At 41.0% G+C, this 22,805-nt stretch overlaps 1 protein-coding gene across 1 annotated transcript in view; it reads right to left on the reverse strand.

Annotated features, from left to right (window-relative positions):
- ANO2 (anoctamin 2) overlaps nucleotides 1-22,805 on the reverse strand; it is a 1,767,324-nt gene that overhangs the window by 761,496 nt on the left and 983,023 nt on the right. The window contains exons 11-12 of the mRNA XM_078673987.1: nucleotides 20,220-20,354; nucleotides 11,767-11,927 (exon numbers count right to left, since the gene is read on the reverse strand). Of these exons, the coding sequence (XP_078530113.1) occupies nucleotides 11,767-11,927; nucleotides 20,220-20,354 (296 nt within the window). The remainder of the gene's footprint in view (nucleotides 1-11,766; nucleotides 11,928-20,219; nucleotides 20,355-22,805) is intronic.

Genomic DNA, 22,805 nt, shown 5'->3' on the forward strand with positions numbered 1-22,805 from the left:
CCTCCAAGAACTTCGCCTACTTCAAAGTGGGCACCAATTATAAATAATGGACCCTCAGACCCAACTCTTCAATACACCACTGGACCTGTGGAAGACTCAGAAGGACTGCTGTTCTGCTCTGCAAGATTGACTGATACTCTGTTTCTATGCTACCCTGCTACCCTGCTGCCCTGCTACCTGGGCAATAGGACTGAAATTGCATCTGGAACACCAGAGTGACTCCAAGGGCTAGTTGGCTTACTTCCTGATGAGGCTCAGATGCAACAAAGGCCCCTACCACCTTGAACCCAGCACCTGGACTCTGTCTGCTGTGATCCCTACCCCCAGATGGTGCAACCCCAGTCAAGTACCCTGAAAAGTGAGCCAGGAGGTGCCATGCTAGCCTAGCTGTGGTTGGTTCCGGCAGCACAGCCCGACGCATCCTCAACGCTGAACCTTGCATCGCAGCCCACAGTATCCTCTATGCCTCTGCTGATCAAGGTATCCTTGATGCAGGCATTCACATCACAAGCCCCTCGTCAATGCCACCCTCAACAATGACGCAGGACCCAGCAAGTCAGCCCCACACTTTTGTCGGTACCGCTGCCTCGCAATGCATCTTCATGCAGGACTTCACATTTCGCTGGAGCAGCCGTGCGCAATACAAATAGCCCTAACATAACATAACATAACATAACATTTCAAGCCCCTCATCGATGGTATCCTCAGCTAAGATTGATGCAGGAATGTGCAATGATGCCTCACAGCTCCTCGGAACTGCTTCTGTGTAAAAATAAACTGGGGGACTAGACAGGGTTGTCCACTTTCGCCACTGCTTTTTACTTTTTTTATACAACCATTAGTAACTAAAATTAGAAATAATGCTGCTATCCAATCCCCTATTCTTCGAATGGCTAAGCTGAAACTTTTTGCAGACAACATAATTTTATATTTGATGCCCAATAAAGAAAAATATTGAAGGTGTATTGAAGGAATTTAGAGACTTTGAACAGATTGGGGGCTACAAAATAAATCCTAATAAAACGGAGGTCCTTGCTCTCAACACTGATTTAAATAATTTTCCATCTTGTTTGAGGGCTCAAGCCGCACATCAAGACCCAGTCAGATACCTTGGGATTTGTGTAACTAGTCAATACCATCAGTTGTATCATCTGAATTATATAAGAATGAAAAATAAAATCAAGAGACCTTTAGATCAGTGGCTTTTACTCCCTCTTTCAATAGAGGGCAGGGTTTCACTAATAAAAATGTCGATATTACAGCTGCTTATATTTTTATTTAGTAACGTTCCAATAAAAGTTAATGTGTCTTTTTTTAAAGAATTGGAATCAATGCTTAGAGGTTTTGTCTGGGGGTAAAAAGTATCAAAGGTCAAGCTGCCGATAGTACAGCTACCCACCACCCAGGGGGGGCCTCACTTTACCTCATTTAAAACGTATTATGAGGTTGCTTTTTTAGATACAGTGGCGAGTTTGATAGGATCCAAATGTATTCGTGATAGCTTCTTTTTTGATACAATGTGACAAGAAATCGGTTCTCAAACGCAAGTGTTTTTAAAAACCTCCAAACTTCCAACTAGATACAAGACCATAGGGGAATATTCTTCTAGACTTCAGTCCTTTACTAAGAAGGCCAGCTCCTCAGGTGGGCAATATTTGAGTTTAAAGGAATGTACCAGCCTTGGCCTTCAATTAAAGATAAGCCATCTTATAAACTGGGAAAATTGTGGGCTACGGGAGCTCAGGCATTTTGTTATTCAAAATAGGGTGGTTGCTTGGCAAGAAATGATGGCTGGGGCTAATAACCCGAGGAGACCTATCTTTTTTGAATATTTGTAAATTGTTCACTTTTTGAAAGAAGTCAATGGCCTTTGTGAGTCTCCAAACGAATTGGTGGCAGCCCTTTATGGGGCCAAAATTAATGGCATAGGCAGCTGGTATAGGCTGCTACATCACCAGGGACAAATATCATTGTTAGAAAGTCATCTGGTTAAAATAGGCCATCTAACTCAGTGCGTTTTTTCATGCAAGGACGGGGAGACCATTTCCCATCTAGGAAACAAATCCCTGTGTGCGGCCAATTTTAAAAGAATGGCATTTCTATCATGTTGCTTGCCTATCTGACTCCGGAGGCCCTGGGGAAAAGATATCTGGAGGTCGAAAACAAGTGTTTCATATGCCAAGCCAATTGTCAGGGTGGCTGGCACCACATTTTTTTTACTGGTCCATGGCTAAAGCCCTTTTGGAAGGCAATTTTCACGGATATAGAGCTGGCAATCGGGAAGAGAATCCAGCCTGAGGCTGAGTCAGCCCTATTTGGTATATGCAAAGATAGAATGAAGTTAACCAAGGCTGAAGAAATGTTTTTGTTTATCTCTTGTACAGTGGCCCGCTCCTTAATCCTTCAGAATTGGAAATCTAGTGATGTCCCCTCCCAATTTAAGTGGTTCAATAAAATGAAAAGGACTCGTAATTTTGAAAAAGCATATGTAAGTAGGCTGGGAGCCATCGGGAAATTTGAAGAAAAATGGAAGTACTTTGGAAATTTAGAAGAGCTAAGGGGGGGTGATTAACACTTGTTATTGATATTGATGATAAAAATGTAGCGGACTTTGCGATTAAGCGCGCTCGCACCTTCTCTTGTTGATTGCACTTTAGAAGCACTAGCACTATTTGTGGTTATTGCACATCGTGAAATTTGCACTTTTTGCTGCTGTACTTTATTGCAGGTTTTTGCACATTATCACTGTTTACATTATTGATGATGACATGGGCTGCTACTGTTTTATATATTTTTTTCCATTTTTTATTATCTTGTCATTGAAAAAAGAAGCTATTTAATGTGTTAATAGGTTTCAATAATCATGTCCTTGATTTCGATCGCAAAATGTAAATGTATATCATGTACCTAATGCTCTTCTCAATAAAAATTATAATTTATTTTTAAAAAGAACTGCTTCTGTGCAAAGAATCTTCGATTTATGATCTCAGAATGCTCCACTACCAGGACTTAAAATATTTTGGTCAGCGATTCTTGTACACAGCCCGCACTGCATCTTGGTTTGCCTAAACTTGTGACTTTGCCCAGAGCCAGCACGATCAGATAAATACTATTTCCAAGTAAACTCTAAAATGGCATATTATGGTTCTGCTGAATGCATTTTTGTTGTTTTGGGCTCAGTAATGCATCAAAGTTTACTGTTTTTCTAATTTTTTGTGGGATTTTTCTTATTAGTATTTGAATTGCTGCATATTTGATTTACACATTGCCTCTAAGGTAAGCCTGAATACTCTGTGCCAAGTTTCCAGAGGGTTAAGCAACAATTAATTTGGGGTTTGGTTGTGAGTTCACCTTAACAAGAATTGTGGTTGCTGCTTGAGAAGGGTTTTATTACTATCACCCAGTAACCCAGTTTTCAACACCCAGAATACAGGCTGCAAGCACCAAACATTTGGTACAGAAAAATGCCAACGTTCTAAAAGTGTGTGTGAATTGGGGGGTTTGGCCCTTACCTACCTACCTTACTGGGATCAATAAGGGATCTTAGTTCAACCAGTATCAATATGGACGTAAAAATGAATTTGTCTAAAGAAACTATTGGAACCCCATATTAGATATCTTTGGACCCTTTACACATTCCAGTACTAAGAGCATTTTCAGTGAATGTAATGCTCTGGTCTTGTAAAATCTTGAATTGGTGAAGATGCAATTTTAGCCTAGTTCATTTATAGTTTTTGCATTGTCACAATGTATATTTGATATATCTTTCCATATTTCACACGTTTTTCAAATATTTTTCACTGTATATCCATCGAGTTGAATGTAGATTGTCCTTTCTTTTATTACACTAAATGTGACAGTTTAATAAAGTTTGTGTTTAATCGTTACTAAAACAGATTCGAGGTCATGAATATTGATTACAATGTACCTCATGCATAAGTAAAGATGTGTTTAAATCTCACAACCACCTGATTTTCTTTTGTGCATACAACTTTCTAAAAGTGGCATTTTCGGAATTGTGACAAAAAATCACTTATTAGCTGTAATAAGGTAACCCAATGTTTTTCAGTGCCAGGATAATGAAAAGTATATGTCCAACTTTTTAAATGTACTGCACCATGCACTATGGATTGCTTAGGGCTTACCCTAGGGGTGGCCTATATATGTATATATATATAAAAGGAAGGTTTTAGGCCTGGCAAAAGGTTTCTTTTGCCATATGGAAATGATAACTTAGAACTGTGCACACAAGCTGCAGTGGCAGGCCTGAGATATGTTCAATAGGGTTCCTAAGTGGGTGGCCCACTGGTAGCACTTAATATACAAGTGCTGGGTACATGTATTACCACTTTAATAGGGACTTAAAAGTAAATTAAATATGCCAATTGGGTGTAAGTCAATTTCACCATGTTTAACGGAGAGAAAACAAGCCCTTTTGCACTGGTCAGCAGTGGCAAGGTACGGGGTGCTAAAGCTAGCAAAAACAAACTGAGCACAAATAGGAGGATTGAAGGAAAATAGTTGGGAAAATCTATGTCAAGGATGTTAGGTCCAGCAAATACTAGTACACCCCACAGACTGGGAGTACACCTTTATCCTTTTTCTCACAGAACATGCAGAAGAATTGGTTACTTCTTTATATCTAGTCCCTTGCTCCATATCATTGTGGACTGCAAAATACTGGAAGGTAGTATTTCTGATCACGTCTAATTAAGGCTAGAGACCTCCCAAGGTATTGTAACACCTCCAGCCCCATTATGTTAAACTAATATGTTCCACTACAAATACCAGACTGACAAAACGCATAACTACAGGAACTGTAGTCAGCGTACCTTAAAGTTAAGAGTGACCAACTTCTCTGGGCTGTTTAGAAGGTGATCCTGCGGGATCTATGATGCCAAAGTCAGCTGTCAAAAAAATGAAGACCAAAGACTGACAAATTCAGTTGAAACATTCAGTAGCTGGCTTAATAACTTAATTCTACAAAAGATCAACCATAAAAATACTCTGGGAACGGATAGCGACAAAACCTGAGCTTAATGCCCATTACATGAAGCAGGTCAAATTTGCTTTGGCTGGTCTATAATGAAAACAATATGAGAAGGCTGGGAGGCTCCTAGCCTTGTAGCTCAGACAACTGGAATCATCCAGTATGATAATGGCCTGATGAAGGGAAGCTGCTTACACACTCATTAGAAAGCACTGCCGGATTAAAATTGTTCTGTCAAAAATTATACAATTCTGCTCAAGAAAATACAATGGGTGTTGGACTTGGCCCTCTCTGCAGGGTCACCTCCAAACTTTTTTACTTATACCCACCTATTTTTGATTAATTTGTTTTTCTTTGCCATAGGACTCTGTGCACTTTGCCACTGCTAATGAGTATTAACGGGCTTCTGCTCATGCATGGTAACACTGACTTACACGTGACTGTCCTATTTAATTTACTTTTAAGTCCCTAGTAAAGTAGTGTCCCATATAACCAAGGCTCATAAATTAAATGCTACTAGTGGGCCTGCAGCACTCTTTGTGCAACCAACTTCAATAGTCCCTTACAAAATATGTCTCAGGCCTGCCAATGAAGCCTTAATGCAGTTTTAAACTGCCAATTTGAATTGGCAAAATAGCGATCTTACCAAGCCTTAAACTCCCCTTATTTACATATACGTCACCCTGTAAGGTAAACTCTAGGAAGGCCATGGGGCAGTATGTATTGTGAATAAAATTAAAAGGATGGACATGTAGTTTGAATTTTTGCATGTCCCGGCAGCGAAAACATTTGTTTTTCAGTACTGTGAAGCCTACCTCTCCCATAGGATAACATTGATTGATTTATTGAAAGCTAACTTTTGATTGGGAGCAGGTATGGTGTCTGAGAAATTGGAATTTAAAATTCTCTTTAATGGCAAAGTTGGATTTTAAATCACAGTTTGGAAATGCCACTTGTAGAATGATAAATTACAACAAGGGGTGGTGATGGATAGAGTCTCTGAATTAAGCAGAGTACTCTCACCCAGTCAAGAGATCAGGGCTAGATCCAACACCGTTTTTTAGCTCATTGCACCATCCCAGTTTCAGAACCTGGCTGTATGCAAATTAGTCTGTCCCTGGCCCAGTGCATCATGGGAACAGGGCAGACCAGACTACAAAAGCCAATTCTTACACTGGGAAGGAAACAAGCTTCCGGGGACCGGTTTCTGCCATTTCAGGCGTCTTCGGCCCGGCTTGCTTGAATCCTGATGGTGCAATGAGCAAGGGACTCACATCTGAGTATGCCCTTCCACGCTTAGGGTGGACAAAATTAATTACAACAAGGGGTGGTGATGGATAGAGTCTCTGAATTAAGCAGAGTACTCTCACCCAGTCAAGAGATCAGGGCTAGATCCAACACCGTTTTTTAGCTCATTGCACCATCCCAGTTTCAGAACCTGGCTGTATGCAAATTAGTCTGTCCCTGGCCCAGTGCATCATGGGAACAGGGCAGACCAGACTACAAAGTTAATTATTTTGTCCACCCTAAGCGTGGAAGGGTATGCTCAGACATGAGTCCCTTGCTCACTGCACCATCAGGATTCAAGCAAGCCGGGCCGAAGAGGCTGAAATGCCAGAAACCGGTCCCCGGTAGCTTGTTTCCTTTCCAGTGTAAGAATTGGCTTTGTAGTTTGGTTTGCCCTGTTCCCATCATGCACTGGGACAGGAACAGACTAATTTGCATACAGCCAGGTTCTGAAACTGGGATGATGCAGTGAGCTAAAAAACGGTGTTGGATCTAGCCCTGATCTCTTGACTGGGTGAGAGTTTTCTGCTTAATTCAGAGACTCTGTCCATCACCACCCCTTGTTGTTAATTACTTGTAGAATGATGGCATTGCCCTGCCCTGCCCTATTTGGTGCCTGTACCGGTCACATGATTGGATGTAGTTGAACTTGTTTATTCCTCCTATACATCTACACAATAGGGGGAGTAGGTGTGCCTGGATGAGCCATCACAGCCCTACTTGCCCTGCCTTTACACAAAGGACTTGCCCTGTTTCCACACAAAGGACTTGCCACACCTACATTGTTCATGCAGCCAGCTTTGGCAGGGGAGGCAGGAAACTTCAAGCAGTTAAAGGGGAATTCTCGAGAAACGTCTTTTACTTCAAAGAAGACACCAGGTATACAAATAGAACCCTCAGACCAACCCTTTGGTTCACTTTTTGGACCTGCAGAAGGACTCTCAGAGAATTGCCTGACGATGTGGCCTGCTGTGGACTTCAGATGACTGCTTTGGTGCACCAGGAAGGGCTTCTCTGCAGCCTGAAGCCTGCCTTGAGCCTTCAGAGGCCTGCTAAGCTGCGAGAGCCCTGTTCCACTTCTTAAACCCAGAGGGATTCCAGGGGCTAGATGGCTGGCCTCCTTATCTGAGACTCAGGAACAGAAAAGGCTCCAACCATCTGGAACCCGCACCTAGACCCAGCCAGAGTGAGTCCTGACACTCCAACTGGCTAACATCCAGTCCTGCCCTTGAAAGTGGTCCTAACGGTGCACATAAAGCCAAAATCCAAAAGTTAGAAGTGAAAATATTTTTGGTTAAAAAGTGCTCTGAGAACCGAGAGGAGACCAGGCCTACCTGCTCATTTATCTGCCCAAGTTGCATCGCCGGTGTGCCTGGTTTCAGGACAGCCACAGCTGTGTTCTTCCCGGCAGCAGAAAATCCTATTCAGCAGACCTTTGCAGAAGGGGAATCTAGCCTTGTGGAGTCCTCCTCGACTACAGCCTCCAGCTTTCTTCCGCTGGACATTTTGACTTCTGAAAAACACACCAAGCCTGAAAGTGGAAATCTTTACCATGACTTTGTCCAGCGGCTCCCCGATGATGACACCTCCTCCTCGGACATCGCCTGCAGCCTAGTCCCACTGAATGTTACCTTCTGAGATATTTTTCCACAAAATGTCTTCTAAATCTTCAGGTAAGAGCGGACCTGGCCCAATCCACTTCTCGTATCGAAAGTGTGCTACATCACAGTTGACCATATTTTTTTACTTTGACCTGGTCCCAAGCGACTTCATGTTCACATTTGGTGCTTTGTTCTTTTTGGTGCTAGGTCTTACCTTAAACTTTTAAAATGTATGATATTTAGAATATGTTAAGGCCCCCTGTGAGTGGCCAGTTGTAACTAATTTGTGTCTTGAACCAACTTCTTAATAAAAAGAGGTTTTTGTCATTTTGATGTCAAATAATTTATTAAAATTTACAAAAAATTTCTAAATTGGTGTGGGATTTGTCGTGTGCTGTTTTTCACTTTACTACTGTTTGTGTGCTGCATAAATACATGCTTGGGTAACTAACATAAGGAAATTGAGAGTGTCAGCGAGGGATTTATTTAAGCATAAACGTTCTAACTTTTAAATCAATTTGGTAGATATTTAAGATGTGACATCCAAAATTAATTCTCTACTTATTTAAGATGGTAAATAGGAGCAAATATTAATAATTCAGGTGCATGTATAAACAGACTTGCATTTCCAACAGAAACAAGATTGAACACATAATTACAAGGGTTCACAATATAAATCTCAAGATACATTGACAATGTGTATTACAATTAACATCTTCTGTAACATATGCCATATATAAACAACCCACTTTCAAATCTCTAACATGAGACTGTCTCTCACGATCAGTATGGACAATGATTTCAAAGGAAAGTTGGGTTATGCGTCATCGACATATGTTAAAGAAGATGTTTATGGTACAAAAAACTCAAAAATGCCAATGTATTTTAAGATTTATATTGTGAACCCTTGTTCAATATTGTTTCCTCTTGAAATACAAGTTTGTCTCTACCTAGACCTGCATTGTCATTCTTTGCTCTTGTTTACAGTGTTAAATAACTAGGGAATTCATTATGGATGCCACTCTTAGACATCTTAAATATTTAACAAATTGATTTAGGAGTTTGTGCCTAATTAAATCTCTTGTTGGTACTCTCACTTCCCTTATGTTAGTTACCCACTCCTACAAGGGTACTCTGGGTTGTCCTATTGTATGGCACGAATACTTTACACATTGCCTTGAAGTTAAGTCTGACTGCTTTTGTGCCAAGCTACCAGAGAGTTAATCACAGGTTGATTTTGTGTCTTTTGTGGGACAGGGACTGTGGTAGGTGCTTGAGTAGGGTTAACATCCCACGCAATGTACAATCCAATTTCTCAAAATGGAGCTGGAAGAACACTTCTTATTATCTACCAGATTGCCAAAATTGACTTTAGACATTTGAGATGTATTGGAGAAGGAACTCACGACAGAAGAAATACAGAAATCCACGAAGGTAAAGCCTACTGGGCAAGTACCTGGTGAAGACAGACTCCAAAGAGAGTTCTATAAAATGAACAAATCTAGAACAGTGATCCTACTTTGAAAATGTCTTCAGGAAGCTAAAACAATTGGAGCCTTGAAGCCAAAATTCAACAGGACAATTATTGCATTAATACCAAAACTGGGCAAGGATCCACAACCAGGTCCCAGCTATCTCCCAATATCACGCCTTATTGCAGATGCGAAAATCCTCGCTAAAGTGCTGACCAATAGGCTGAAAGGAGTAATCCTATTACTGTACACAAGCTGGGTTTGTACCAGTCCGCTCCTCTGGAAACAATATGAGAACTTTGATGCATGTTTTACGGCTTGTACAGAAAGAGCAGGATGGTAATTCTCCTTGGATGCAGAGTCTTAAAAACGAGAATTCAGCAGGGCATTTATATCATTGATGCCAAAACTAGGAAGGATCCGCAATAAGGTGTCAGCTTTCTCCCAAAATTACTCCTTAACAGACATGTGAAAATCCTTGCTGAAGCTCTGGCCTATAGTCTGAATGGAATAAGCCCACTACTGATAATTCACAGAAACAGCCATTACAGTGTGGTTAGAACCACGCATGACCATTTCTACGTATCCTTTACAACGAACATGCCTTTACCACACATGTTTGTTACAACCAATCATTTACCATTAATATGCCTTTACCACGCATGCCTTTACTACGAAATCGGGCATGCGAGGTAAAGGCATGTTTGTTGTACACCCAGGGGACATGAAAAGGGGGCTGCAGCAGGATGGCAGGAAAAGGGGTAGTTTTAAGGCAGTTCAGGGCTAGGCAAGGGGACTGTGAATGGCTCTTGTGTTCAGGGGGCAGTGGAGGACCAGCGAAAGACCAACTGGCCTGGTGGTGGAGATTAGAGCCCACCCCCGAGGCCCGACTTGAAACACCAGGCTTACGGCCAATCTGCGGAGAGTTTCATCCCCTACTCTGCCCATCACATTCTTGTCCTGTAAGCAGGATCCTGTGACATACTACCAGGCAGGGGGCTACGGTAGGGACCAGGAGCCTGTTTGCACCGACTACGAATGGCTCTCGTACATACCAGGGCGAACCCACAGCACCAACATGGCTGTGTAAAAGCCATAACCAATGCTAGGTTTTGGGAACTCCAGGAATGCAACTGGTGATACCTAGCTTGAGGCTGGAGCCAGGGCAGAGTTGGAGGCTGCCCTAGAGTTCTATCCACCCACTCTGATTTTGGCGAGGACACCGGCACTGGAGTTGAGGAGTGATGTCATTGATCTGTAGCATGCAGCTATAGCGGAAATGATGCCTGGAAACTGAGACATTCCTTTCATGGTGCTTAAAGCCAGCATGCGGAGAGTTTCTTCCCTGACTCCACCCGTCGCAGCTTCAGCCTTCAATCAGCACCTGATGACATGCCACCACATTGGCAGATTTGCAGGGTGAAAGTGCGGGCAGGCCCACAGCCACAGCAGCCCCATCTCTGTTGTGAACCCCTACGGAGCTACAAAACGGATACCCACATCATCCAACTGATTCAGGTGTGTAAACACAGCTAGAGCTATTATCCTTGATTGTGTGTGTTTGTGTATCTTTTACTATGAATATGTTTTGACCAACCACTCCTTTACAACAAAATGTTCATAGTTAAGGCATGCATGGTAAAGCTATATGCTTAGCATTGATAGCGAAGTAAAGGCATGCATGGTAGTTGCATGTGTTGTTCCATCATACAACCCTACACCACATGCAAGCTGGGTTTCTGCCAAGCTGCTCCCCTGGAGACAATATAAGAACTTTGATACACATTTTATGGCAAGTAAAAAAAATCCATATGGCACGATTGATCTGTCCTTGGATGTGGAGGAAGCATCTGACTGTGCAGAATGGGGATATTTGAAACTCACCTTGAAGAGGACGGGCTTTAGTTCTAACCTTATCACACCAATCAATTGCCACATTTTGGACCTGGTTGCCCAAACAACAGTGGTGGTTGCTTATCAGATTAGTTCTCAATTAGACGGGACAGGAATACCCTCTGTCCTCTTTGTTGTACTTACTTGTGCTGGCTTCAGTCATTCAACAAAGCAAAGGTACATAATGGGATAAGAAATCCAGCTGGCCCCATGAAGTTCTGTTTTTTATGCAGATGACATCTTGCTCACTCTGGGACCACCTGCCATGTCAATGCCTATTCTGATGTCCCTGAACACGAGACACTTTACTTGTTGATGGCTATAGGATTAACTGGTCCAAATGTGAGGCTCTTCAACTCAAGACTTTTCCCACGCAAGAGTGGGTACAACAATACAATTGCATGTTACAGAGTGAGGATATTGAACTATTATTATTATTTTTTTAATCTTGAAGTAAAGCCTTTAAAAATGAATGCAAAATAACTATATGGATAGAAATATTAACATTTGAAGTAGTGCTTACCCCAAAGAGCCATGAAAACAGCGAAGAAGACTGTGGCAGGATTGTCAAATAAGTGGCTAGCACGAGCCATGCCACAGGCAGAGCTTAGGTTCCAGTAGTCACAAGAAGTGTCACAGAGTGGGCACATGGTGTAGGTATTCTGCTGGTCACACATTTCTTTACTATTAAGGATAAAAAGTGGTAAATTGATTATCATCTTTTTTCAGCATCTACGATTTTATATTAATTATCATACTTTCATCAATTTACCCACATGATTGTATTGAGGTATCATCAAACACAGTGATAGTAGAGATTCTTAGATGCAAATATACATTTTAATTGAAGGTAATAGTAGTTAGACAAATCTAGTCTATTGATGTTCCACTCTTGCACAACACAGTAGAATCTCTTTACGTGGTCCTATGGGACAGATGTACTAAACAATGTTGCAGTCCCAAACCCTGCTATTCACAAAGTCATAAGGTTTGGGGCAGAAGAAGAGTGATTTGAACTGTACAAAAAATATGACTCATAAATTGGTTTTGTGATCCATTATGTATCACAAATAGAAGAGGGGGCATGAAGGAGAGTTTTCCATTCCAATGTGGTGGGTCACAATTGAGTGTATTAATGTCATACAACCGTATTTCTGATTGCAAACCATTGATCAGATAGCATTATGCTGGCCACCACGCTTCTCCCTCTCAGGTGTTACCAAGTGGGAAATAATGTTTAAAGAAACACCAGTCCAGTTAATGGACACAGGCTGCTTAAAAAAAATAGTTTCCTGTTTAAAAGAGCAAGAGCAAGTATGGTGATTAGCTGTTCCTTGAAGGCCACTAGCGCCACATTTGTAGCCATTCACATGGAATTGCAAATTAAGATTCACTAAGCAAGCTGCTTTGTGACTAGGCACTGGCAACATTTCAATTACACTGGTGTATTCTTGTGTTACGCTTATTAGGTGAAATTCCCAAAATTCCACCCTCATGCCACATGGAAAATTACACTCTGTATGCAGCAATATTTTATCACATAAGCACGAGAACAACACAAATGACCAGAACATGAGCAACTGTTACTTGTGACACTTGTATTGTTTGTGCTTTATTTTTTTAGATTACACTGCATCCTCTTCTCCAAAATGAACGCAAGGTTGCATTTTACACTATATTACAGCACTAAATGACAGTTTTGCCATTTTCATTATTTTGTGCATTTTTATGCCAGTACTGAATAGCTTTATTTGCTACCCCAGTGAATATACAATTTGCAATTCAACTTATTTATTTTATGTAATGCTTTTATACTGCCCTAACCCAACTCAGATCAAGTTGCCAGAGCACTTTACATAAATAATTACATAAATATCGATGTGTCATGATTCGCTCCCTGTGCTCTCATACCCACCACCAGGGGGCCACCTAGTGGGACTTTCCAGTCTTCTAATAAGCTTCCAGACCCTCCCCTGCATGAATAGGGGACTTCCATCCATTTGGACAGTTATTGGGAACTGACATCCATTCTCAATCCATGTCGGGTTTTGTGAAAGCCAGCCTGCTTATACTTGAAGCCAGCCTACTCATGTCTGAAACGCCATAACCCAGAATTCCCTGCTCACTGCTTTGTCTCCACCCCTGCAGGCCATGATGGGTGGAGGAATTCAGCTCACCTGTGGCTGGCTGCTGCTAGCCTGCTCCCACCTGCTGCATGTGATTACTGTGAGCTCTTATAAGCCCCAGCTCCCTTCAGGCCAGGGTAGGTCATGGTAGCTGTTTACTGGTGAGACTGATCCTTGTTTCCAGTGTTCCATGAGCTTTTACTATTCTTGTTTCCTGAGCTTTAGTTATGCCCTGTTCCTGGCCTGCTCCTGTTTTCCTTGTACCTGAATTAGCACTGCCTGCAATGCTACCTTGACCCCGGAGCCTTAGTGTTCCTTGTTCCTGAACTGCAGCAGTTTCCCTTCTCCTGAATTAGCACTGCTTCCAGTGCTACCTTGTTTCCTGAGTTCCTGAGTTATAGCTATTCCTTGTACTTGAATTAGCACTGCCTGCAGTGCTCTTGTTTCCAGAGTTCCTGAGCTATAGTTATTCTTTGTTCCTGTTCCTGGGCTTCAGCTATTTCTTGTTACTGATTTGCATTGCTTGCAGTGCTCTCTTGACTCCTTGTTTCCTGAGCTGTAGCTAATTCCCTGTTCCTGAACTAGCACTGCCTGCAGTATTACTTTGACTCCTAAAGCTTTAGTATTTCCCTATTCCTGTACTAGCACTGCCTACAGTGCTACCGTGACTCTTTAGCTATAGTAATTCCCTGCTCCTGAACCAGCACTGCCTGCAGGGCTACCTAGACATCTGAGCTTTAGTTCAATTCTTGTTCCTGCCCCAGCACTGCCTTCTATGCTACTTTGTTTTTCTTGAATCCTTAATCTGCACTATTCTAGTATACCCTTGTAGCCTCTCCTTCTGTACATCACTTTCCATTCCTTGCCTTTCTTCCCTTTTCATTGGTTCCAGTTCTAGTTTGCTGTCTTTCTATTCTGCTGTCTTACTTCTGTTACCTTGTATGTTTGTTACCTACTTTCTGCCAAGTGTGCCCTGTGATTTCCTTCCTCTCCTGATTGTTAGCTCCTTGTCTATTGTGTTTGGGTTTAGTTCTACCCCCTTGCTGTTACTGCCTTGCATGTTCCTGTCTGATCGCCAGGATCTGTGGGCACAGCTGACTACCTTGTTCACTGTGAGTATTGTCTTTGAGTTACATTTATAACATCACCATAGGTGTAAGCTCCACAGACCCTGCCTTTGCATGCATATCCTACATGTGGGTGTTTGCAGTCAGTATCTGTAACAGCAACTGTGGGTAAGAAACTTACTGAGCTTCAGTCTTACTGTGTGGAGCTCCTGAGTGCTTTACCCCACACCTCCCTTTATTGTTAATGTTGTTTCATATATATATCTTGCACATTTGTCCTGGGTGTAGTTATTCTGAATGCTAAATTGCCTTGTGAGTGCCCTTCCTTTCTGAGTCTTAGCCATCTTGTTCCGTGCGTGCAGTTTTCCCTTTGGATCTCTTTTCTCCTCTGACTTCTTGTATGATCCTGGGCAGTGCTGTAATCCTATTTCTGTGTACGTTTTTCGACCTAGTTCACAGTCCTTGCCCAAGTCCCTGACTGTGTTTCCCACATAATCCCGGACAGTCCCTGACACGATGCAAGTATACGGAAGAGTTGGCATCTCTACATAGGTGTAGCAGAAAGCAGAAAGCACTTCAGGTCTTACAGAAAAGAAGCAAATGTAGCATGATATTTTGGGGCATGGCTCAAGAGTTGAGGACTGGAAGCTAAGAGAGCTTTTGTTAGTGTCAGGGTAAAGGGAATTATCAGAAAGTTTGTGTCCACAGGAAAGTGATCATTCAGATTTCTCCAGGAGACACTTCTTTAGGCTGGATTTCAATATGATGATGGAGGGGGCTGTGTATCTAGAAGCACAGGAAGGTATATATTTTAGGGGCATTGCTGAAAAAAGCTAGATTCATGGAGAACATCTTCCTGAAGCTGTAGATGTTTAAACATTGTGTGTTTTTTTCCTATTAGACTTCATGGTCATCCTCAAGGGACAGTCTGGCAGCTAAATCATCGGATGTGGTTATGTTTGAGGCCTTGTGGTTTAAGATGGCAATAGGCAGTATTTGAAGAGGTGTACTTCTCCAAGGATAGAAATTTTAGGGTTGACAAAATCAGCTTAATATGATCAGATTTCCGTTTCCAGGCAATAAGATCCACAGCACAGGAGGTGCACGCCAGGTCTTAGACAAACCAGGGACGTTTGTTGCTGTAATCAGTTCTTGACATGACCAGTGCTTGAACTAAATACTAAAGGGCAATTCATCTAATTTGCTTCTTCGTACACCAGTTGCATTGCACATTGCATTGCCACTTGGGACCAAGTCGGAGTGCAAAGTGTATGTATTGGTTTTGTCTGTGTTACTAATCTTCGTTTACTATTTTTCCTAATATTTGCCACCAGGTTAGATCTGATACTGACTTCCTAGCTATGCTGAGGGTATTGGATTTCTATATTTGGTTATTTGTGCAATATTGAAACAAATTGCATTTCTATTCATGTTAGCGCTGTCGTGCAGGTTTCAATTATTGAGCGAAGACAAAGCAATTCAAATCCTAACTTTCCACTTTATTACATTGTTTACCTCTGATAAAAATCTGTTCTTCTTTGTGCCCGAGTTCTGCCTCGCATGCTAAAAATAAGTGTTAGAAGTAAGTGTATTGTGGAATGAATCCCTTGAATAGCCTGCGGATCCCTTCTCCTTATGTATTGAGTTTTCAGTGTTACTTTGGAGACTTTCAACGTTTGAAATGGTCTCTGCAGTCACACTGTTGCAGTCATTATTTTGTTGTTCTTATGCATTATTTCATTTAGGTTAATGGCTATGTGTGCACGTGATTATTACAGAGAATATATTTCACCATGAAAAAAAAATGGCAGTACAAGCAGATTGTTATCTGAGCATGCAGAATCCTAAATTAAACCGCAATGTAGTACCTCTAAGGAGGGTGGTTCCTGAGAAGAAATTATGACTTCTATCATTCATGTCAGTAAGGACGATGCAAAGTGACCGGTGAAAATCACATATTTTCTATGAATTCTACCAAAACTGTTTCTTTCGTGTTTCATATTGTTCATTGCTAGGGTGAGGCTTATCCCATGTACCCTTGACCTCTGTCTCCAAAGTATACTTTTGTATTGTCACTTCAATGGCCATAGTCTAGACCCCATTCTGCACTAATAGTGTGAAGCCAAAGGCTGAAGACATTGGATGAACGTGGTAATAACAACCACATTCAGTCAAATCTCTCTTTTCTGTTGTGTTCTTGACACTAAAGTTATGTTAATATTACAGATTGAATGGTTATTTGATATCACTTGATCAGTGAATGTTGTTCATTTGTGTACATGATCTCCCGCTCAGTGTAGCAGGTGACCTCCTGCCAGGCACAAAAGGAGAGAAAAAGCCAGAGTCATGTCATTTTTAAAAGTGTTAACGAGAGGTAACGCCACAGCACATACAAGGACAACGAAGCTTCATGAAGTCCGAAGGATGGTCATTTTTCTTTCATCTCTACGACCAGCGGCCATCGGTTCACAAGTTTCTAAACCTGGGGTTCAACAACGGTTTGTCAAAGGAAAACTGGTTTTCTTTCTGTGCATCCATTGTGGAGGTGTTATCTGGAAGCCCACTCTACCGTTGCATTGTTGTGCTAATGACATTTTTCACTGTCCTAGTTGACAAATATTTATTGACTGTTTTACACAGATACTTTTGTGGAGAGAATGGAACAGACTGAAGGTAAATCCAAGTAGAAAGAAGCAACGATTGTGAAGGGTAGGGAAAAAAATGTTTAGACAAACTACGTATAAAATATATATGCACGTGATTTGGCGAATATGAGGTAGCCTAAAGATTTTACAGTTTGGTGCCTGTGATGAGTTGTCGCTGGAGTGGCAGAGTGAATATATGTTTTGTAGGGCCCGAGGGGAGTGAAACCATCTGTAATAAGTTGTAAGCGCTGTTGGGACGTTGGCCCCAAACTGGGCAGTGAACCCTTCTCTGGTGTGTTTTTCAGACCTGAGATGGGGGTAAGACTCTGTAAGAGAATGTGCCTCTTCCAAGGTGAGGTGAGGTGAGGCTACAGTGTGGAATATCATCAACATGACTGTTTCTTTATAATTCAAGAGAGCTTTACACATAGCTTGTCTAATGTCTGTAGAAGAGCGGATGAACAGATAAGTCAGAATCTTTTTGACTCCAAACCACTGAGTCCCAAGTCACATGTGCAATTCCTACGTTGGACCACCAAATATATTAATTAACCAATAAATCAGTTGCAAGCATTGTTGTATGAATTAAAATTGAGATGGTTAAGCTCGGTTTGGGGTACTTAGCTTCCTAGCCTCATGTGGTGGCCAGATCACACGCTATTTTTGACTGGCACAGTTCTATGCCCTTAGTGGTAAGTTAAGGCAGTGCTTACTTTTCCTCTGTATCATTAAAGGAGGTCTCAGGTGTTGGTAAATTATGCCAGGAATATTTATACCTATTTGGTGAGTGAAATTGTTTTGTGGTGGTTGTGATGTGCTCGGTTCTTTTTTGTGATGCATTATTGAAAAGTAATTTTGTGTAATCTTGTTATGTTTTAATTGTATTGCTATCGTGCTTTGGGTATGTTTCTGTGTTCTATTGTCTACTTTAAATATATCAACAACTGATGCTACATTTACAGCCAAAATCAGCACTTGCCTTAATGCTCTCATGACAAGCAACAATTAACCTGTGTCTAAATTAGCAAAATAGCACTGCTACTGCGTTTCAACTGGTTAAGGCATTAGTCCAAAGCTGTTGCGTGCACAGTCCTTGCTGCCAGCATATTCGTTGCTGAAATCTACTTCCCGAAATATCTTTCAAAGAACTTCATCATGTGGACTTGTGGAATGCTGTTGTTTTGCACGGACATGGTTTGATGAATGCTCAGCAGGGGTGACCGATCACAAGAAAACTGAAGAGGCCCACATTGTAGAGCCCCCTTTAAGGAGCCAAGACTCCAACACAGGTATGCTTCAAAGGCTCTGTTTATTTAGGTGCCTGGGTTGACGTCTTGTCTGGTACAGGCAAACAGCTATGAGTTGGAGGTCTTGTCTCTTACCCTGTGTGTGTGTTGGTGGTGTGTGTGCGTCTGTCCATTCCTGGCTGTATATGTATGCCCCTTTTCTTTCCTTCCCTTCCTGTGTCTTTTCCCCACCCTGCAGGAAGTGATGTCCAGTGCCCGGGTGCTTAGTGCTTGCCAGAGTGTGTTTGTGTACTGTCTTCCCTGACCATGCTCCTCAGCACTACACATGTGATATACTGTTATAAGTTATAATAGATTATACATAGAAGTTTTTGGGAGAGGTTATATCATGAGAAGTAAATCAAGCAGGTTTGTTATTAGGAAATAGCCCTGATGAAGTTCGGGGAAAGGTATTTCAGGAACAAAACGTGTTGGTGACAAGAAATGTGATGTGTTTGCTTGAGGATAAAAAAAAATACAACAAAGATAACACTGATGTTGTTGTAAAGGACTCTCTAAATTTGTGGTAGATAACGGATGGACAAGTTATCTTCAATGTTCAATCAAGTTTTGGCTATTGAGCAGTCCAACATCCTTTCATATACATGCACTGATTAACTGTTAAACAATTACTGTGTGATACATTTCTTGTTTGATACTGTAAAAGTGGATCCTGTTGGGTGCAATTACTTCTCTGGGATTCCTGGTTTGTTGATATATCTAAATTATTAGTCGAGTCATAGATTGGGAACACTTTTGCTACAGGACCCAGAAAATGTGGTTGATTCATTTACAGGAATATGTCACAATGATGATCAGTGTGCTGCATTTGTGTTAGTCTGTTCAGGAACAGTTGTGGACTCTACTTACAAGAGATCTGTATTTGTCTGTGAACTACATTGACCTAGAACAGGGTTCTCCAATGTTCATCCTGCAGGGCCCGATTCATGCTAGATTTTTAGCATATCACCGTTTAGATAAATGTAGTTATTAAAAAATCTGGCAATGATTCGGTCCTCCAGGAATGACTTTGGAGAAACTTAACCTAGAATGACCAAATGCACAGTATATACCTAAGTTTTCACATTAGGATCTATTAGATCTTAACAGATATAGAATGCAAACTCAAAGAAAATTCCCCATGATGGTGGTATATGTGCAATTTTTGAATAGCATTCTAGCGAGAGGAGACCATCTTTGTATGAATCCTCCTTGTAGAAATCAGACAGCACTATGCGAAATGTCTCATGTACACCAATGACCACATTACGTATATTATGTGCGCATTTTAACACATTTACAGTTGGCATCCATCTGTACTACTCTCCGTTGCATGCATATTCTATACACTTAAATGTGCTGGCAGGCTACCATCAGTCACAAAGAGTTTCATTTTCAGACTAACCAAGAAGGTATGAAATGCAGCTCTCCCTGTCCATCATTTTGGTAGCTGGACGTAAAAGTCCTAAAGACAGCTAATATGCATTTATAGATATGTGAGTGTTGCTGTGTGATAACTGACAAAGTTAAACGGTTCTAATACAAATGTGCAGGAAGAAAGGGAATGTAATAAGATGGTAACAAGCATATGTGAGAGAGAAGTCCGGAATTTACCAACTGTTTATCAGGAGTCAGGCACTGAGGAGGAAGAAGTTCCCTTAAATGTTCCTCAGTGTGTGGCCAGGGAAATGGCAAAAGAAACCAGGGTAAATATGATAATATTAAGAAAAATACAAAATGAAATAATCACGGAGGGGATCTGCTTGAAAGAGATGAGTTAAAAAGGCTGCCACTTTACTGCCAAATGATTTACGATAGGCACACTGTGTAGAACATATACATAGAACTTTACCTTGGAATGTCTTCCTCGACGGTTATGCATCCATAGAGAAACACTATGACTCCAACTACTGACGCTGGAATAAGGAGTCCTGTATAAAGACCCAACCAAGCGAAATAGAGTCCTATTTTTTCTCCAAAATACTTTCTGAAATGGGAAAAAGCAAAAGAAATGAGTTCAATGCAATAGACTCAAAATAGAAAGATAATATCACCTTGATGGGGGTTTGCATTGTATTTTAGATCGTTCACGTTAAGTACAGAAAATAATTAATGCAATACAAAGAGTTATGCAATACATTTTTTCATGCTATTTATTTTTGTTGTGTCGTTATGTGTAAATTCACAGTATTAAGATTATAAGCTACTTTTTCTAACCCCCATGCTTTGTATGGGGTACATTCACACCCACCCATTCAACATGTCTGATAGACTGGCCATTACCATGGTGGTCTTTCAAGGCAGGATGAGCTACCATGACGCAACCAGGCCCCTATGGCTGCATTGTAGTCCAGGCTTCCCGAAGAATAGTGCTGGTTTGAACATTCGTTTTACAGCTGATCTGGTTTCTAGTCCAGACCTGTATGTGTGCTGCACACTTATGAATTAATGAGCAATACTGTAGGCTCGAAGTCGAGAATATAACAGTATTAGCAGGGTCAAACTCAGATCTTCATTGTTTTGGGAGCATGCACCTCTCGGGTAAGAGATATTATTATGGACTCAGCTACAACAATGTGTAAGGTTATAACAGTTCTTATTCAGAGGTGAAGGAATGCACTTGCCCCACTCAATCGAAAGCATTGTGAAACCTAATGCAAGTATTGGTCACAATAGACATTCTTTGGATTGGATCCACCAATACATTAAAGAAGAGGAGATTTTGCCTGGGGTATTAAACACACCTCAATTGTGATAATATACAGCCAGAAGTGTAAACTCCAGATGTCCACATCATATTTGGGATTTGCTTTGTCCATATGAAATAAGGTCAAACACACTGAAATCAAGCAAACTGTGTGACTAAGACAGCACTCTTGCTCAAAGTGTTATACTTTTGCTACACAACAAACATTCCACTTGTAGCTCATCGTGCTCATGGACGTCAATTCACCAAAACGCTAGGGGTAGCAGAAGTGAAATTGCACGGCATTTTAACTTTACTTTGACTCCCACACACCTGCTTACACATACGAACACATAGGCACACTCTCCTGCACAGAAACACTCTCTCACCCTCAAGCATGCATACAAATACATTTAACACGATTTTTTTTTACTTGCCTTAGCTTCCAGATAGGGACATATTCCAGCTAATGTATTCCATTTTTTATTACACTAATGGTGAACAATATTATTCACTATTTGTATAATGAAAAATTGACACAACCAAGCAAGTAGACTCCAACTAGCATCCATTAGTAAGAGCTATACCTAGACACTTATTTTGCCACCTCTGATGCCAGAGGTCGCAAAAGCAGTGCCAGGGGTACCAAAGGGCAAGCCATGGGTCACAGCTGCGATCCCTGACATCCTTGATTGTGCTTTGTCAATGGATTGCTTATGCATTTTTGAGCAAAGTCAAACTTCTGGACAATCTTAGTCCCTAATTAACAGGTTTTAATCATCTCAAGATTCAACTACTAACTGTAGTTACAGGTCAATTGTGATTATGTGCAAAGCAAGAAAACTCACACCTTCATTTTATTTCCCAGTAAAAAGCAGATGGGATTTATTTTGAAAAACTCCTTAGAATGATGAGAAAATTTGCCGAATTTGTGTTGCAAACATATGTCAGTTGTTACATGGCATAGCTATATTCAAAGTTATTGCATCAGCAGTGCCTTTACATTAAAGTCCTTTACATCTTGACTTCACAGTTGAGATGGCAAGTACAATTTTAACGCGCACACACATATATACACATATACAAATATATACCTATGCATATAAATGAATATATTTATAAATATAATTTAAATACATTTAATTTACAATTCATAATTTATTTATAATGTGCTGATTTTAAATGTAATTTAAAAATAACACATTTAAAACAAACATTAACAGTTAGTGTTATTATTACTTTAATTATATTCAATTTCATTTTACTTGATCTAATTTAAAATTGCTCATCCATGAGCCCTAGACACTCCTTACACCTTATTCATAAACCCTACAAAAAAAACATTACTACCCCTGTACTGTACCCATACCTGAACTTTAAAAAAACCTTACTACCCCTAAATACTTCCTATCCCTAAACCCTAAAAACTCCTTATTTCCCGAAAACACTAAACATCCCACTAAAAGAGCCATACTATCTCTGGTTTGCCCTTCTCACGGGATACAAAGTATCTTTTAGTATGGCCACCAATTGAATGTGTATTTCAGATGCCCTACCCAGATGACCACATTTCCCAATGTCTTCAATGAACGGAATGACAGTCTCATATAAATCAGCGAGTTTACTGGTGGACATCTGGAGGTCTGGCCATTTAACCCTACGCCTACAGTTTGTTATTATTAAAGGCACAGTGAGGCAAAGTTCAACCGGAGTTTGGCATTTCAACCCAAAGCTCCCCGGTTTAAGTGACAG

Source organism: Lissotriton helveticus, chromosome 1_1 (assembly GCF_964261635.1).
Source record: "Lissotriton helveticus chromosome 1_1, aLisHel1.1, whole genome shotgun sequence".
Lineage (NCBI taxonomy): Eukaryota > Metazoa > Chordata > Amphibia > Caudata > Salamandridae > Lissotriton > Lissotriton helveticus.